Raw genomic sequence first — 20,000 nt, 5'->3', positions numbered from 1 at the left:
AATGTCTTGAAAGTGACAAGTTTCAATCGTAGCCAAAATCCAGTTGTCATGTGGGCTAGGACGAAGGCATTGGATGGTAGCAGTAACAGGTAGGCTAAGCTGTTTCATTCATCACTGAGCCCGCCGCGGCAAATATTATAGGGTACCGGTACTTTGCTTCTGGTGTCATATTTAAAGTATTTTGGTTACCGTTCTGTGTATTGTGGCTTACTACAGAGACGGTTTTATGAGAGGTACGGAACTTTGCTTTGTAGCCTCCTAGCTTCGGACGGCAGCACTGACAGCTGGTTAGCTATGTGTGACATTATGTTCGGGAAAGCATTTAGTTCTAAAGCAATTCTGCATGTTTTGATGACATGCAGTTTGGGTGTTTTCTAATGCTTATTGCGCACGTTTTCCTGTTTGCTGACATGAACAGCATTCTGCGATTTGTGTGCGAGTGCGTCGGTGGTTCTCTTGTGCTCTGTCTCATTTGTTATCAGCCTGGACTAACATTCAGTCCACTCCCCGGTGGGTTAACAGGCTGATGTAGTCGCTGTCTGCCTTTTCTTGCACAACGTGCCCGGGCTTTTTATGGTCCCAGCTCAGCCATTGTGACGTGAACTTCATTCATCATGCTGCAGCAGACACCTCTGCGCCAACTTTCTACCCGAGTCGAAAAGTATAGCCTAACGCTTGAAAAGTTGTATCTAATGATATGGCGTCTGCCATACTTGTTTCATCCCCATGCACGAGAGAGAACACAAGTGCATGCAAGCTTCCTAGTAGCATAGTCGGGGAAGTCGCTGCAGTTCAATGTCGCAGTTTAAAAAAAAAAAAAAAGTAATAGTAAGCCTATGCAAGGCGGCACAAAAGAAAAACGCCAATATAGCCAAAAGGTTTTCAAAACCGTATAGGCCAACACCTTGTCAACGTCAACAAGTTACCTTGTTTCCTAGCCTAAAGCAATAAGAAAAATTGACAACTGATAAAGAAAACCACCCCAGACATACTGACTATACTCCAATCCTATGTTTTTTTTCTCCTCCGGTGTCATCGTCCGCTGTCATTTCTCCGGTGTTTTTTTTTTTTTTGGGGGGGGGGGGGGGTTGGTGCGTACCTTACTGGTCAAGTCTGCAGGCGCCCCTGTGTGTGTGTGTGTGTGTGTGTGTGTGTGTGCGCGCGTGTGTGTGTGTGTTTGTGTGTGTGTGTGTGCGTGCGTGCCTGCGTGCGTGCGTGCGTGCGTGCGTGCGTGCACGTCTAAATTGGGGGATTATAAAGATTCTTCTTCTGCAGACTTTAGATGACCTCCCCATTTCCATCTGTCTAAACCAGCAGGCTGGACTCACCCACAGACCTTGATATACAACACATTTTGCAGTGTTGTATTCCTTGTTTTTGTGTTTTTTACTTTCATTTTTCATTTTTCATTTTTTTGTGTGTGTGTGAAGCACTTTGAATTGCCCTGTATGACAATGTGCAATATAAAGAGGTTGCGCTTGAGAAAGGCATCTAACACCATACTGCTTCAGGGACTGTAACCAATACTTTGTACTTAAAAATATCTGTACTGTAAGTTGTAGAGGAGTAGATAACTAGTAGCCAAAATTGCCCCAGAATAGCATGAAATCCTGCACATACTGTATGTTCATTAGTATGCACTTAAAAAATGGTGTTGGCCACACAAAATGTTAATGTGTAATGTAATGTAATGAAGATACACATCTGGCAGTCAACTCACCCGCGGAACTCAATATACTTGTAGATACATCCAGCGATGGCCATGGCAACGATGGCATAGTACCAGGAGCAGATGAACATCAGGGATAGACACAAACTCATGCCCAGGAAGGACAGCGCCCTGCAAGGGACACAGGCAGTCAGTGGTGCTGGGTGTGAAAAATAACACTGGTACCAAAAACAACACCAACAATAACAACAACAACAACAACAACAACAACAACAACAACAACAACAAAACAACAACAAAACAACAAGACTTAACAAATACAGTGCCAAAACCCTTCAGTTCTCTTTGTAGGTAAACCTTTTGTAACACTTCATTTAACACTTTATTTTTAGTGTATCTACTGTATATACGGTATATGCAGCATCAACCGTGTAATGTACTTTCACTTTACATACCTGACCCAAACCCTACAGCACAAGCACCTAATTTTATCTGCAGTTACATTCTTCATTAAATTGTATCTAATTAATGTGCCGGCAAACAGAAAAACAAAGTGTAATCTAATAAAAGCGAGCCCTACTACAATAAATATGATTCCAGAATCTACTATGTACCCACACAGTGTTAACATATTCATAGTTTTACACAGACAAATAAAACATTTTGGTGGTCTCTGTGCCAGATATCTCTCGAGTAAACATATGGAAGAAATAATGAACTGGAAAGGCATTGAGTGAACGGCAGACTTGACAAAAGAGGTAGTTAATACCATGGGGCACGGAAACGGAACAAAAAACAAGAGAGGAAGAGCAAGGGAGAGAATAAAAAAGGAGAGAGGCAGATCCACAAGGCCAAGTTCTTTCACGGCTCGTCTGAACTCAATATTGAAACACAAACTCAATAGCTTCAGCCGAATCCCCCACAGCCACGGGTACAGCCCGACAGAGAGCTATTTCACAGTCCCTGAACACAGCAGATTACAAAGGCTTCTTCATGGATGGAGGACTTCCAAGTCAAGTGTGGGCCAATGAAAAAAACGCTCCTGCTGTGATTGACAGCCGCACTCACCAATGGTAGAACTTGAAGCGCGGTCTCCAGTTGGGTGTTCTCAGGAGGGTTTGAAGGGCACAGGCCAAGTTCACAAACATGTAACACATCAGAAAGAACCTGCAGACACACAAAGAAAAACGGATTTTCAGGGAAATTAATGAATCAACCACTTCACCACAGGGCTGAACTGGGGGAGAAATAGGGCCCAGCCACTTTTGGCTTAAAGGGGCCCCCCTAATAATTAGCGGCACAGAACTGACTCTCCGGTGGGCCCCGCACCCTCGTGGGCCCCTATTTTCAGAAATTGAATTAAAAAAAAAACATTTGTGAAAATAGGGGCCGATGCGGGTGCCGGGCCCACCAGGAAACGCCCGCTATGCCAGATGGCCAGTCCAGCCCTGCTTCACCAGAAAGGAAGGAGAGCAGAGAGCAGGTCTCAGGGCAATGAATCACCACTGCACCAGAAAACAAGAGAGCAGGTCTTAGGGGAACCAGCTAGTAGCCAGCCTGTAGATCTCAGAGGGAGTAAGAGGGCACATCTGTGGAGGAGAGCAACTAGCCCAGGGGTGTCAAATTGACTGAGGGCCAAAAGCAAAATCTCAAACTCAAAATATCAAAAGTTGCGGGCCGAACTCAACATTTATTTTTAAAAAATGGACTAAAATTGTGAGTAGATGCACCTCATATTCATAGTTAAATTTCACACACACTCTTCCCCATCATATATGGTAGTTGAAATGAATTTCATGTTCAAGTCCTGTTACCCAATACATTAATGGTGTATGTGGGCCAACTGTAATACACATTTGAAATGATCTAACGGGCCGAATAAAATGGCTCCGCTGGCCAGATTTGGCCCCCGCCCCTGAGTTTGACATCCCTGAATTAGCCTGTGAACCAGACACTCGCACATGACGTAACTACAGCTGTGGTCAAGCTAAATGGATAGGGAGGTGGGTGTAAGGTCACACAGTTGACTACAGTCCAGGGGTGAACTGGGCTGAAAAGGCAGGATGGGTACTTTTAGCCCAGAGCGGTCCAGGCATTGAGAGAGATGATGACAGTGTGTTCAGCCCGCGAACGAGACCAGCCTGGGCGCATAGCAACAGTCTCCATGACCACGAATAAACAATTTAATGTGGCAGAGACGAAGGCATACTTTTTTGTTAAAAGCAGCTTGTAATTGAGTTTTTTTTAATGTGTGCTGCTGTTAAATAAATAATATTGTTCGGCAAAATGAGTTAAGTTGATATGTTTGGACAAGAGAAGCACACAGGCAAAGTAAGAATGCCCCCCTCCTCCTCTCGTTCACTGAACTAGTTCGCTCGACATTCACCCCTTGCTCTCTTGCATTGTGGCGTGACGTAATGAAAATGAACGACTGAACGAACTGTGAACGAACAAATTCCTCAGCAGAACTGAACGAAGAGAACGAACTGGCGGGAAAGAATCGCCATGCCCTTCACTAGATGAAGCCTTTGACAAAATTTGACTCACCTAATATGCTAACAGCCAAAATACTTTTAAATCTTGAAGAGGCCTGCTGTAGCAGCATGAGGACTGATACCATTGAGGGCAGGGCCAGGCCCAAATCAACAACAGTCCACCGGGCAAATGCCCTGTATGCCATAAGGCCAATCCAGCCATGACCCAGTTACATCTTCACAGACCAATTGAAGGCATCTGAACATTGCCATCAATATAATACATAACATAATATTTCAATGTCCATGTACTGTTTTATCCACATGTTTGAGTAACAATAAAAGTTTGAAACTTCCTTACCCCCAACTTTTGATTTGAAATGGCCTTTGACCCTTACGTTGAGACTACAACTGCAATGTGCATGTGCATGTGCATGTGACCTCACTTCCTGGTAGGGCTGTTTAAATTTGATGCCTTGTTAGGGGGCTCTTCAATTCTCCTCTTTGTGTCTACAGGTCCTGCATGTGACACTTCTTTAGGGAGGGAGAGAGAGGGACAATGGCATAAGGCCTGGGGCCTTTTGTCTCTTTATCTCCCACCCTAAACAATAAAACATTGCTGAATTCGAAAACTGAAATTCAACGGCTGTACTCGACCTGAAGTCTTAAATATTACACTTTGACCAAAGCAGATGATAGCATTGTCCAACACAAGGTAAAATGTAGATGTAGTATAAAACAAAAAGATGCATAAAAAAGTATTAAGAAGCTAAATTTAGAAAATAAATCTGTTTGTGTGTGTGTGTGTGTGTGTCTGTGTGTGTCTGTGTGTGTGCATGCATGTGTCTGTGTGTGTGTGTGTGTGTCTGTGTGTGTGTGTGTCTGTTTGTGTGTGTCTGTGTGTGTGTACATGCGTGTGTGTGTGTGTGTGTGTGTGTGTGTGTGTGTGTGTGTGTGTGTGTGTGTGTGTGTGTGTGTGTGTGTGTGTGTGTGTCTGTGTGTGTGTGTGTGTGTGTGTGCCTGCATGCGTGTGTGCCTGCATGCGTGTGTGTGTGAGTGTCTTACATGGAGAGGATGGGGGCGACAGAGTCCAGAGATGCGATGAGGATGCCGCTCTCACAGATGCAGGCGGTCAGTAGTAGGGCCCAGGTGGGCTCACCGTTAGCCTTCCCATGGCCAAACACCTGTAATATGCACACACACACACACACGCACACGCACACACGCACACACACACGCATGCATGCACACACACACACGCACACACACACGGATGCATGCACACACACGCACATGCACACACACATACACACACACACAAAGGCATTCATTAAGAGACATGTGAGTAAAATGTAACAGTGTGTGTGTGTGTGTGTATGTGTGTGTGTGTGTGTGTGTGTGTGTGTGTGTGTGTGTGTGTGTGTGTGTGTGTGTGTGTGTGTGTGTGTGTGTGTGTGTGTGTGTGTGTGTGTGTGTGTGTGTGTGTGTTTGTGTGTTTTTGTGTGTGTGTGTGTGCGTGTGTCCGTGTGTGTGGACGTGCGCATGTTCAGCCTGTGTCTCTGTGTGTGTTCTGACTTTGAGTGAGGGCACAGCACAGTAGACAGGTACGGTCCCTGGCAGGCATCAGGATGTGCACGAGGTGTGTAGTTATTATTATGTGTGTTTATGAGCATAGTGTGTTTGCCCTTGAGTAGAGACACAGTGCCCTGCAACAGTGTGTGTGGTGATATGTGTGTGTGGTGTGTAGTTAATGTGTGTGTTGTGTAGTTATTGTGTAGCTATTACTGTGCGTGTTTATGTGTATAGTGTGAGTGCCCTTGAGTAAAAAAAACCCACTACCCTGCTACAGTGAGACAGAGTGTGTGGTAATATGTGGTGTGTAGCTGTTGTGTAGTTATTATTATGTGTGTTTATGTGTATAGTGCGTGTGCCCTTGAGTAAAGATGCAGTACCCTGCCACAGTGTGTGTGTGTGTGTGTGTGTGTGTGTGCATGTGTGTGAAAGGATAAGTGTGCTGACCCTGAGGAAGGTCGTAGGTGGGTAGTGCATGTGGGTAGTGTGTGTGTGTGTGTGTGTGTGTGTGTGTGTGTGTGTGTGTGTGTGTGTGTGTGTGTGTGTGTGTGTGTGTGTGTGTGTGTGTGTGAGTTCCTCCCACTTTGTCGGGAAGCAAATAACCAGTAGCAAACCACGGGAGGCGGGTCAACCATGCCGTTTGGGAAATGCTAATTGTTATGCTCTTGGACAGACCAAGTCTCGAAGAGATTTGAATGTCGATGATAATCAGGCTAGCAGTTCCCCAACAGCCACTGTTAACTGTATACCAGCACCATGGACAGCAACAACATTTTCTCATTACTGGCCTTTTCCTCCTTTTAATATTTCATCGACTTTCAAATCTCTTCCAGACTTGGTCTGACCAAGAGCATAACAATTAACATTTCCCAAAAGATTGTCATGGCGGCAATGTGCTATGTTTGTCAGCCACCATAATACCCTAGAGAACAAGAAGAAGATTTCCCAAATGTGTGTGCGTGTGTCTGTGTGTTTGCGTGTGCGTGTGTGCGTGTCTGTGTGTGTGTGTGTGTGTATGTGTGTGCGTGTGTGTGTGCTGCACTGACCCGGAGGAAGGGTACGATGCCGTCGCGTGCGATGGCCTGCATGAGACGCGGCGCCCCCGTGAGGCTCTGCAGCCCGGCACCGCAGGTGGAGAAGAAGGAGCCGAACACGATCACCCAGGGAGACGGCCACGCCAGCGTCCCGATCACCAGGTTCCCCCGCACCGCCTCGCCAAACCTCAACACACACACACACGACCAGTCACCACATGGTTTATGTACTGTATATTAAGGAGAGACCGATATATATATATTGGTTCGATATCGGGCCGATAGTTGCATATTTTTAGTGTATCAGTATCGGCCGATACGTGTGTGATTTTGGCCGATACGCAATATTTATTTTTTTATGTCATTTTAAAAGCACCAAGACACTTTATTTTTTTATTACTTGATTGTTAGACATTACTTGATTGTTAGAGGGGGTGTTTAAATGTTACAAGTTCTACCTCAATTTGATAATGTTAAAGGAATGTTTATTTTTAAGTTATTTTTAACCCATATCGGCCCCAAATATCGATTATCGGAAATCGGGTATAGCAAAAAACAAAATCTGTATAGCATCGGGCATTAAAAAACCTGTATCGGTCGACCCCTACTGTATATTGTACAATGCTGTAAACTCGACCCGCCACAGTATTGAAAAGGGGTGAGTTGTATCCAAAAGGATTCAATGTCGGGACCATCCCACAGACCAACCTTGTGATATCACGCACACACATGACCACACCACACACATACTGTATGTACGTCACCACTCATGATATGCCAACCACACACACACACACACAAACACACAAGTCATTTTTTTCCAGAAAAGTAATGCCACACAGTAACACATTCATAGCAAAAGCTCTTACTTGTCCCTCAATACTGTTCCATCGATGCAGGCACCGAAGAGCACCACACTGGACATGTCTGAGGGGAACAGTTAAGGAGAGCACGGCTCTGCTGGATAATTGCATTCGACTTTTAGATCAGAGGTGTGTAACTGAGGTGTACCTGTGCAGTCTGCCACTCAGGGCTCGAACCCACCACCTCCTAGTCTGTCAACGCTCAAGTTCGGGTATGGGAGTCACAGTCCGATTGCTCAGCGCTACCGATACTGTATGAGGCTTCGGGATGGAGGTTTAGTAACACACTCTGCTGCAACAAGATCTCTCAGAATTCCGTGGAATGGACACAGATCTTTGGGACACAAAATCCGTGTCAGTTTCACGGATTTTGCCAAAATCCTGTGCCCCTAGACACAGAATTGTTTTCCGTGATGGACACACAGAAGTGCTTTCTCTATATTTCATGTGAAAGGGAAATGTCTGCACACTTAAATCCCTTTTTCCCTTTTAATGGCCAAGCTTTAGCCGAGCTTTCCTCAGCTTTAGACGGAAGGCTTGGCCATTGAAAGAAAAAAAAGTATTTGAGTGTGCAGACATTTTTATTTCACAATTTTTGCTTTTGTTTTGCACCTTTTAATTGTGAGTGCGGTGTCATTTGTTTTAAGCCATTTATTCAATGTACTAGTCATCTGCCAGACAAACACATTCCTCATAAAAACTGACAATGGTAACAAGGAACAACTTTCAGCTTTAGTTTGCACCTATGAACATGTCCCTTAATAACCACAAGGGGCACTCCATACACACAATTTTTGCAGTTGCTTTCTTTCTGGAGTGCATGTTACTGTGTGTGTGTGTGTGTGTGTGTGTGTGTGTGTGTGTGTGTGTGTGTGTGTGTGTGTGTGTGTGTCTATGCATGTGTGAGCATGTAAGCATGTGTGTGTGTGTGTGTGTGTGTGTGTGTGTGTGTGTGTGTGTGTGTGTGTGTGTGTGTGTGTGTGTGTGTGTGTGTGTGTGTGTGTGTGTGTGTGTGTGTGTGTGTGTGATGGGTGAACGTTTTTCTACTGATTTATACGCAGCGTCCAACATCAAAGGTTTAAGTAAATTGGTAATGAAAACAGTTATTACCATCACAATACCTGAATGTATGACCTCAAACAAAAGTATTGATCAGAAAATGATCTTACTTGTTTGGATTGGTTGAATATGAACTGGTAAAAATGGTGACTGGTAAAAATTGTGAGTGACTGATAGATTTTAGAAACTGCCTGCCACAGTGACCGATGGGGAATTTTTTAAAGTTCCACTCCTGTGTGTGTGTGTGTGTGTGTGTGTGTGTGTGTGTGTGTGTGTGTGTGTGTGTGTGTGTGTGTGTGTGTGTGTGTGTGTGTGTGTGTGTGTGTGTGTGTGTGTGTGTGTGTGTGTGTGTGTGTGTGTGTGTGTGTGTGTGTGTGTGTGTGTGCGCGCGCGCGTGTGTGTAAGGATACAGATGATGGAGGTTGTGGTGATGGCCAGGATGGTCCCAATGGGGATCGACTTCTGAGCATCACGCAGATCACCTGACCGGTTGGAGCCCGCCATGATACCTGTGGGAGAAGAAAATAAACACAACGCACACACACACACACACATGCACAGACACACACACACACACACACACACACGCACACACGTACACACATACACACACACACACACACACACACACACACACACACACACACACACACACACACACACACACACACGCACACACACACACACATACACACGTGAATACATGCTCAACCCTCTATAAACTGCGCTCCCTGGATGAAGTGATCTTAAACATCTGCTGCTGCCAACTCCCATCCTGAGCTATTGAGCTATCTCCGTCTCCATAGCGATGCTAGGCATCATCACTCACATGCATATCTATCTACAGGTCCGCCGACAGGGGGGGACAGAGGGGTCTGTTGTCCCAGGCCCAGAGAAAGGAGGGGCCCAGAATTGGGACCCCATTACATTGTAGATATTGAGGAGGATGGTTTTGTCCTGGGCCCGGCAGAAGCTGTCAGGGGCCCTGTCTATCTATGTAAACACCAGATGTGTCTCCCTCAAACAGCCCACTCGACAACACCTGACACGGCACAATTACAGACCTGCACAACACCCTCATTACCGACCTACACAGCAGGTTGGACACATGGGGAGGCATATGGAACGCATATACAGACATTATAGAGACATTTCAGAAATATATGCCCCTCACCTCACCTCACCACCATCTATCTCTCTCTCACACACACACGCATGGATGCATGGGAGCACGCACGCATGCACGCACGCACGCACGCACGCACGCACACACACACACACACACACACACACACACACACACACACACACACACACACACACACACACACACACACACACGCACACACACACACACACTTTTTCTGGGGTCCTGCCCATTTCTTAGATGCACTTTTCTGCATTTTAACCAATTCTAGGGCGAATATTGGCAAATCCCATCTTATTCCCACTCATTCCATTGACATTTTGAAAACTAGTGTTGATTCTCACTGTAATACGGGACAAATTGCAGCACAATAGTACCCGATACTTTTATTTCTATTTATGGGACGATTCCATATTTCAAGGGATAGTTGGCAACCCTAGATCTACTGAAGGACGACCAGGAAGAGCATGCCTACTTCATATTCACTTTGACACAGAAGAAGAAGATGATCAGTGCACAGTACTTCATAATCACACTATGCAGTCTTTGATGAAGAGGAAGTGGAGCTGAACAGATTCTTAGAGAAAGCAAATTAGTTCATATAGTATGGCCCAATGACGTTTTAGTAGTAGGAAGTAAAATTCACATCAGGGTGGTGCTGTGACAACTAATGCTGCTATTGTGTGGGTTACATTTTTGTTTGCTTTTGGTGGATTATCCAAGAAGCAGCTTCATTGGTTTTTTTTAAAAAGATTTTGTTTTGGTCTTTTTCGACTTTATTTGATAGGACAGTATGAGAGGTGGACAGGAAGCGAATTGGGAGAGAAATGGGGAGGGGTCGGCAAAGGACCGTGCCCGGGAGCCGAGCTCGGGTCAGCCGCTTGGCAGAAGAGTCGAGTGCCCTAATTGATGACCATTAGATGTCCATAGCTGTACCACCTGACATCTGAGCCCTCAAAAAACGTCATTGACCCTTACCGTGCGATCACACAGCCGGCGTTGAAAGAGCTACAATGCTGCTGACTCCTGCCTGGAAAGCACAGATCAGGGGTGTTGAACGCGGCAAACAATTCAACCTGAAGCGTTCGGCCAGGGATCTCGACCAACCGAAGCTTGTGTTTAGAAAAATGTGACCATTCCATCGGCTGATGCCTGCTGGCGCCGAGCTCATTACATATTTTTAGAAGAAGTTCAACTTTTGACGACCTAGGATTTTGACGCTCTTGACGCCGTCGGCACTAGAAACGCTTTTGCAGCTTTTAACGCTTCTGCTGCCTGCTCTCCCATACAAAGTCAATTACTTCCGGTGCTTTCCACGTGTTCAATGCTGGCGGTGTGATCGCACGGTTATGCTGTTGTTTGATCATGCATGGACGGGTGGATAGAAACCGACCTGTGACGGAGGGGAAGTATATGCCCACCAGCAGGGTGAAGAAGGAGGTACAGTCGGACAGCAGGAAGCGGCTGCTTGGCTTGGCGTTGACTTCGGCCTCGGGGGTACTGGCAATCCCCAGCTTCTCAATGTACACACCCTTCTCCGTGTAGCTCCCAAACAGGTTCTCTGTGGAGGTAGGGAGGGACAAAATTACAGATTACAAGATTAGGAAGAGGGACAAGAGAAACACAATTATGCATACAGACATAAAGTGCCATCATGGAGACGCAGAAACTGCATACTTTAGGTGCAGACCTAGTACGGCCTCCTACAAACATAGATGGCATCACAAGGATGGTAGTTGTTAACGAGTTCACAGACATTGAAATAAAAGAGAACTTATACCTATTCAAGAAACTTTTTTGCTTTTAACTGGGTCCCTGAATTATTTTCCTGGCCAGACCAGACACGCAGGGTCTCAACAACTGAAGCTAGTAGTGAAGGAGACCAAACTGCTTCTCTGCAAATGTTACATTGTTTTTCTTGTTCCTTATGGTGTTACTTTGATATGTTACAGTTAGGGAGGGATTTTTTTTCCAAGCACAGTTTCACATTTAGTGTGGGACCCCCAGACCGCCCGCCAAAGTGAAATGTCCCGTATTTCATTAATTGATGGTTGGCAATGAATAAATGAAATCAATGAAGTGTGCAGTAGGCTCTCACCCAGTGTTGCCAGATTGGGCGGTTACCCGCCCAATTTGGCTACTTGGGATGAAACGGGAACGGCCATTTGTCGTTTTGGGCCCATAGAAGTCAGTGCAATTTGTTGAAATGGGGCGGAATTTAGGTCATTTTGGCATTTTTTGAGAACCTTTTGGGCAGGATTTGACCAGACACATCTGGCAACACTGCTCTCACCCCACAGTGCTCCGCTGGCGACCCCGGGAATGCCCTGTATGATGGTGACGTTGTTGTTGACGAAGTACTCGTCGCAGGTGGCGTTGAGGAGCTCCGAGTCGCAGAACTGCCGCCATAGCTGCGTGGTCACTGTGCCGTTGTCCCGCTCCACCACCTTGGCACACACGTCGAAGCCCTTCCACACCAGCGTACGGTTTCCCAGGACACACACCCTACAAGACGAAAGACAAAGAGCAAAGTCAGAGGCTGACACATAAACAGTTAATTACATTACATAGCCTACAACTGAAAACTAGGAGAAGACACGTTCACACTAGCGCCTAATGATTCTCACAGTCCTTAACTGGATGCTGAATTCTACATAGACCATAAATGAATGAAGGAAACAAAGGACAGCACTCCTCAGATTTTTGAAGAGTGCTGTCCTTTGCTTCCTTCATTTATTTATAGCCCACTACTGGCCAGAGGTGTCATTACAACACTAGCATATGATATCACATAGCTGTTACGCCATTTGCTCCATTGCACCTAAAGAGGTAGATCTTCTTTTTGTTCTTAAAAACCCTAACAAGAATCCACCCTAAATTTTATCCAACCAGTGCACCAAGTCTACAAGAGTCTATGTTGTCAACGAGTGGGAATCGTTAAAATAAAGTTGTTAAAAGTGTGATTTTAAAACAATATGAGAATGCTAATATAGAGGCTAGAGAGCTTCAGGGCCCCCTTGACTCTTGAGACCCTGGCCCTGGGACTAGTAGGCCCGTGCAGTAAACTGTCCCCACCTGAACCAACCGAGTTAGTAGCCATCTGTCAACACAAGGGGATCAGATGCGGGCAGCTGTCTTGACATGCCGGGCAGCAGTCTTGACATGCTGCTATTTGCTAAACTGCTGCTAATTACCTCCGCCAAGGAGGTTATGTGATCGCCTGAGTTTGTGTGTTGTCTGTGTTTGTCTGTTCGTTCTCTGCTATTTCAATGCCTGCCACAAGGTGCGCGCGGTGAGCACTGAGCACCGGCGTGACTGCCTGCGCCTTTTACAGCAACAATAAGGAACAGGGAGAGACTCTCTCCTTTGCCACCAGCTCCAACACCAAGTGCATTTCACCTAAAAAGTCATTAATCCACAGGCAGCCTCCATCCGCAGGCAGCAAACAATCCTTTCAAATGTATTACCACCGCTGGCAAAAATATGGAATTGGTGATGTGTGGCCTATATGTTATCATTTAGATCGTTTAGGTTCACGATGCTGTCGAATTAATTACGTTATCAAAAATATGGAATATGTAATCGTGTAAGATAACAATGTTGCTGTGGATTGTGACCTAGGTTCACAATGCTGTCGAATTTATTAGGCTACCGTTGCCAACAATGACTGTACGGTCACAATACTGGTAAAATTCATTACGTCCCCTTCGCTACATTTAAAGTTAACCCCAAATTGTTTGCGAGATAGACAGGGATCAGAAAGCCCGACAGCATAATGGCCGAGCACCGGCGAATATTCCACACGTGTGTTCCTGCGCCATTCTAAGCAGTAAGGGACAGGGTCAGGGTGGGACTGTCTCCTTTGACGCCAGCTCCAACAACAGTGCTATCAACCTAAAAAGTTGCTCATCAGCAGGCAGCCTATAGCCTAGGCCAGTCATTCCCAACCTTTTTCTTCAGGGACCCATATTTTTACCATTGTATGCTTTGGTGACCCATAAATGTTTGATATAGCACTTAAAATGTGTTGCTTCTATGCATATATTAATTAAATGCTTTGTCATTTATTCAACATGGGCTTTATATGGATTTAAAATGAAACCCCTTAAAATCAAGAGGGCTGGGGTCGTGATCCATAGGTTGGGAAGCACTGGCTTAGGCTACACCCTCATTGAAGTTAACAAACAATCCTGTGAAATGAATTACTGCTGCCTAAAATATGTGTGAAGTGGAAGTGAACTGTTGCGAGATGGACAGTGACCAACTCAGATCACTTTGGTTGACAATGCTGCAGAATTAATTGGATAGTACCATAGCCAAAAAATATCGAATTTGTGGCTGTGTAAGTTCACAATGGTGGTCAAATGCATTACACCCCCTTCACTAAATTTTAAGTCAGTTGCGAGATGGACCACAAAGCTCATGGACTGATTAACAACGGTGAATTGTGATTTTCCATGAGGAATGCGGGGAAGGAAATGCCGCTTCAGTCGACAGCGCCAAGACCAACCAGTGGCCCATGAGAATGATGCATATACCATCGTAGGCAAAAAAAAATAGCCTAACCCTTATGTGGTTGTTTCAGTTGTGTTGGTCAAAATCATTAGCCTACATTCCCTTCACTAATTAGGCTACAGTTCTATTAGTGCGTGATCAGAAACTTTCAAAGCAGGTTGATTTTGCAAATGAACTGACATGAATGTGTCATTTTGAAAATTTGACACAGGAATATAGTCATTCACATTTGCAAAGTGATTATTTTTGTCTATCATCTAATTATGCCATGCCTTTTCTAGTTTGAACATAGTACTGTCATACTGAAACAAAAGTGTGTGCGTGCACACACACACACACACACACACAGGTGCTGTACTCACGGGAAGTCGGGCGGGTCGATGGCCGTCTTGATGACGCCGGCGTACACGGCGATGATGGAGAGGATGACGCAGGCCAGGAAGACGAGGGCCAGCTTGTTGACGTACTTGACGCCCACAAACACCACGATGGCCATGAAGCTCAGCACCACCGTGCCGTACACACGCATGTTGTTCAACATGGCCGCCTCTGCCTCCGGCCCCTCCAGGCCCTCCATCTTAAAGATGGCCGCCTGCGGCACGATGTAGATCTGTAGGTCACAGAGAACAGCACAGAGCAGAGAGAGAGAGAGAGATTCCCAACTCATTCATTGGATTTCACCACCAGTTCACAACATACAAAAGTTCTCTTAAACAACTCCCCTCAGCACGATAATGTTTTTGAAGGAGTTTGTTGATAGCGAAGCAATAAATGCTGCGAATATTTTTTGACGGGAGAGATGGAATCCTGCTACAGTCTCCCAGACCTAGTAGTGGAACTCACGAAGCTGTGTTGAACTACAGGTTGGGCAAGAGCCAGGCAAACGTTAACTAACATCGTACCACTGAACTCTGCTAGTAGCTAGTTGGCGTCCATTACATACACACAAAAAAAATCTAGTTCTGTCAGTTTTATTCGTAAATTTTTTGATTGGTAGAAAGGCTGACAGAAGGGGGGTACTAAGACATCAACTAATATAAAATTCACATATTGCTTGATTGATGGAATTTATTGTTTAATTTTAAGCTTCACAGCTGGAATGAAAAGAGCCCACTGATGCATCTCAGGACCAACTGAAGTGAAACTGAAAACAGCTGTCTACAAATAAGGCGCTTAAGAAAAAGAGAGAGACAGACAGACAAGCAGACACAGAGAGAAAGAACGAGAGAGAGAGAGAGGGTGTGTGTGTGTGTGTGTGTGTGTGTGTGTGAGAGAGAGAGAGAGAGAGAGAGAGAGAGAGAGAGAGAGAGACAGAGAGACAGAGAGAGAAGTGTGTGTGTGTGTGTGTGTGTGTGTGTGTGTGTGTGTGTGTGTGTGTGTGTGTGTGTGTGTGTGTGTGTGTGTGTGTGTGTGTGTGTGTGTGTGTGTGTGTGTGTGTGTGTGCGTGTGTGCACATGTGTGTGCCTGCCAAAGACAGAACAAAGAGCTAGAGTGAGGCAGAAAGGAGGAAAGGGAAAATGGCAAGAGAGAGAGAGAGAGAGGGAGAGAGAGAGAGAGAAAGAAAGGGAGAGGGAGACAGAAAGCAAAAGTGACAGAGTGACAGAAGGGAGTGAGAGAAGAGATGAAGGGAGACTCTAATTCTCTCCAATCGGGCAGGCGTGGGCACTGTATGTGTGCGTGTGTGTGTGCGTGCGTGCGTGCGTGCGTGTGTGTTCGTGTGTGTGTGTGTGTGCACATTTAAACACACGTGTGTGTATGTCACACACACTCTCTCAGCACGCTAATGCAAGCAGCCATGCGTGGAATTAATAGACTGAATTACAAACCATTAATGCACATTATGCTCCATCTAAAAATACTTTCATTATATCAGCGTCCATAAAGCACCATGGCCCTAAGACTTTATGGCCTGGCCGCCCAATATAGCACTGAGAGGCAGGGTTGCCAGATGAGGCTGATGATTTCCAGCCCAACAAATCCTCAAAACCCGCCGGGAAGCACTAAATCCCGCCCATTTCTAATGATTTCAATGGCCTAACAATGGGCGGTTTTTAATGCAAAAATGCCCTTTTTACCCGCAGACGGCTATCCTAAGCAGCCCATTTGGGCGAGAAACTGCCCAATCTGGCAACACTGCTGAGAGGCCTCCAGAAAAGAATTGGCTGTTTAATATTTCACACATGGTTAAGCCAGTCACACCCAGCATTAAATGGAAATGTGCATACTTTAACACAAGCATACAGTACTTCTTATTCGCCCAACTTGTTTTAGAACAGACCCGAGATGACAGGACGACGTCTTGGGCAGGATTGCACAGTGATTTTTTCACGTAGAAAAATGCTGCAAATATTGCAAGGACTTGTTAGTATATCAAATTTCAAGCCCTTGAAAAACCCTTCATGGATATTCCCTGGTTTGGTTGCTATTACAAACATTGGCTAACCAGCATCAGCGTAGTCCAAACAGTGGAAGGACATTCCAAATGTGGCCATTTTCAAGAACTTGTTTTAAACCGTATAGTCAGTGAGACCGTTTATATGCACATCAATAAAAAGTTTATAATTAGGTTTTTGAAGTAACTGGCTTATTGAAGTGCTCATAACTGAATAAACAGTTTATAATAATCGGTTTATTGCAGTAATTGGTTTATAAGAAATCTAATTTGCACAGGTAGGTTTTTGGATAATAAACTGATTTCTCAAGACATGTTAACACCTTAAAGAGGTTATTATCGGGTAATTGACATTCTAGAATGGTAAGTAGCCAATCACAAGCCTTGAATTCCTGGTTAGTGTCACACACTTAAATGGAACCCATGCAACCAACAGACGACAATAAACAGTTCATTCCAATAACCTGTTTATTCCAATAACCTGATTATTTTGGTTAAGTAATCGGGCCAATATTTAATTTGGAACCAGAACTTCCTCTAGCCCTGCATTCAACAGCAGTCAGTGCTTCCCTTGAGCTGATTTGGCATCGAGGTGGTGAGAGGCAATTGCCTTGATCCCTCCATGCTGGCTAAGCCATAATGTTAGCTTACAGAGAGAGGATATACTGTATGAACAGTGCTACACAGACAGTCAAATGTCCAGCGTTAACTCAACACTTACAGAGTCATAGTCAGAGTCACACTTACAGCATGTAACACTCATCTCGTTTGGTCCAACTCTTTAGTGTTGAAATAGCACTGAACAGTTGATGGTGTGGCTAAAAGGCCAGATTCAAACTAGAGCATGGCGGAACGGCAGCGAGACGACTAAGGTCTTTCTGCTTAGTTTCGGCCGGTGTGTTGTACTCTGCCTTTCACACCAACAGCGTCGACCAGTCCTGTTCAAAATGCCCCCCACAGCCAAAGCTAGCTCGCTACTTTGCCATTCATTTGAATGGGACACCGCTGGTCGCTGCCGTCTCAAGTTCTATTTTCCAATATAGAAAAATCGCTTCCGTCCTGCCCCGCATCCCCGCTCCGGTATGAATTAGGCCAAAGACAGGGGATATGCTAGCAGCATGGAAGGGCTTCCAATGAATAAAATGGCACTCGCCTTCCAATTCTCCACGCTACCAAAAGGTCTCTGTAGAAGCTGTCCATATCCACCTAACCTCTCTTCAGCTGGGGAGCAGATTGGTGTCCCTCATCATAATGGACACTAACAGCCTTGCACTGTGCTACGCTACGATCAGAGATTCTTTAAGTATATATAGATATGCCAATGTAATAGGTTGCTATGGGCACCTAACATGACCAGGTTCGGTCTGCCTAAAGGGGCGTGTCATAATACTCCTAGCATTGAATAGAACAGTCCTTAGGTCTGCCTAAAGGGGGATTCCCCCCCTCCCCCTTGCAATACTAGAACCCGGAATCAATGAGCCAATGGAACCTCTCTCTCTCTACTATCTCTGCTACGATTCCCTCCAATGATGTAAGGCTCCAGTCAGAAGCCTGTTCTCTTCACCATCACACACTGTGTGTGGTGTGGTGTGTGAGTCTATACTCATGTGTGTGAGTGTGTGTGTGTGCATGCATGCATGTTGTGTGTATAAATATGTTTACCTGAATATGTGTGTGTGAATGTGACTGTTTCCGTGTGTGTGTGTGTGTGTGTGTGTGTGTGTGTGTGTGTGTGTGTGTGTGTGTGTGTGTGTGTGTGTGTGTGTGTGTGCGTGTGCGTGTGTGTGTGTGTGTCCATGTGTCCTTTACTGAGGAATGAGGGTTCAACAGACATACATTATTCTACTAGCTCTCGCCTTATGCTTGCTAGAGCACTAATATGGTATTTACATAATTACCTGCCCTGCATAGAGAGGGAGAGAGAGAGAGAGAGAGAAAGAGAGAGAGAGAGAGAGAGAGGGAGGGAGAGAGAGAGAGAGAGAGAGAGAGAGAGAGGGAGGGAGAGAGAGAGAGAGAGAGAGAGAAGGTGGGAGGGAGAAAGACAAGCAGATGGACAGAGAAAGGAATAACAGGTAGGGCCTATAGAGATGGATAAGGGAAGAGATAGAGAGAGGAAAAAAAGACTGAGAGACAAAGAGAGAGAGAGAGGGGGGATAAAAGGGGATGTAAGATGGATGAGGAGACGTGCAAGATGAAAGAGGGCAAGAAGACAATGAGCAGCGAGAGAATAAAGAGAGAAAAGAGAAAAAAAGAGAGAGAGAATAGACTCAAAGCCAAGAGGATGGAGAGAGAGAAAGGAAGGGAAGAGAAAAAGGAGGGGGATACAGATATGAAGAGACAGGAGGGGTGAAGCGAAAAGACAGGAAGAAAGACAGGAAGACAGGTGAAGGAGAAAAACGAAAGAACAGAACAAAACCAAGACAATCAGAAACGCCTTCGAAAAGATAGGATGAAAGACTGCAAGACAGATGAAGGGGAAAAAAGATAGAAAAAGAACAGAGAGAAAAGAGAGAGAGAGAGAACAGAAGAAAACCATACAATCAGAGGCCTTCAAGATGAAGAGCTGGAGGCCTGGTGAGAAGATGGAAGGGCGGAGGAGTGGAAATCTGCTCAGCGGGCTTTGAAGGTAGACACTTAACAGACAGAACAGAGACACGCCGAGAAAAGAAGTGAGGCGAGAGAGGAGAAGAGGAAGAAAGGCGGTTTGAGACAGACAGAATAAAGAGATGGAGTATTTTGGGAAACTGAAACGCTTTTTGTGTGTGTGTGTCGGTAGCTCTGCAAGCTCACCATTTGTGCAGAGACAGGAATTGTGTATAAATATACTGTATGTGAAGCAGTGTGTTTGGAGTCTGGTTAATTGCAGTGTGTCCACACAGTTGTGCCAATTGTGTGTCCGTGTTTGTAAATTCATGTACTGTATGTCTTCGCCAGTCAGATACCAATTTAAAGGTGCATTGTGTAAGACTTTTAGATGTTGATTTCCAGAAATCATGCTACCCATTCACTAATGTTACCTTTTTCATGAATACTTACCACCACCATCAAATTCTAAGTTTTCATTATGACTGGCCGATACAACCGATACAAGTACGAGTACATTAATGTGTGTACTTGCCGATACCGAGTACCGATACCGATACCACCAAAATACAATGAAAATAAATGCATGGCCTTGTTTTTTTCCACCTGTGATATTTTTATTGTCCATTTCCATGTAGAAGTAAATGTTAGTAAATGTATGAGGTGGCACTGTGTGTGTGTGTGTGTGTGTG

At 45.1% G+C, this 20,000-nt stretch overlaps 1 protein-coding gene across 1 annotated transcript in view; it reads right to left on the bottom strand.

Moving 5' to 3' along the window:
• Positions 1-20,000, bottom strand: part of slc12a5a (solute carrier family 12 member 5a) — a 230,664-nt gene that overhangs the window by 22,712 nt on the left and 187,952 nt on the right. Inside the window, exons 9-17 of the mRNA XM_063215202.1 lie at positions 14,696-14,943; positions 12,112-12,323; positions 11,212-11,379; positions 9,082-9,180; positions 7,619-7,676; positions 6,762-6,936; positions 5,209-5,327; positions 2,738-2,836; positions 1,721-1,840 (exon numbers count right to left, since the gene is read on the bottom strand). Coding sequence (XP_063071272.1) covers positions 1,721-1,840; positions 2,738-2,836; positions 5,209-5,327; positions 6,762-6,936; positions 7,619-7,676; positions 9,082-9,180; positions 11,212-11,379; positions 12,112-12,323; positions 14,696-14,943 — 1,298 coding nt within the window. The remainder of the gene's footprint in view (positions 1-1,720; positions 1,841-2,737; positions 2,837-5,208; positions 5,328-6,761; positions 6,937-7,618; positions 7,677-9,081; positions 9,181-11,211; positions 11,380-12,111; positions 12,324-14,695; positions 14,944-20,000) is intronic.

The sequence above is a fragment of the Engraulis encrasicolus genome, chromosome 14, assembly GCF_034702125.1.
Source record: "Engraulis encrasicolus isolate BLACKSEA-1 chromosome 14, IST_EnEncr_1.0, whole genome shotgun sequence".
Lineage (NCBI taxonomy): Eukaryota > Metazoa > Chordata > Actinopteri > Clupeiformes > Engraulidae > Engraulis > Engraulis encrasicolus.
Note: the sequence above shows the minus strand (reverse complement) of the source record. Positions and strands in the feature narration are given on the sequence as shown.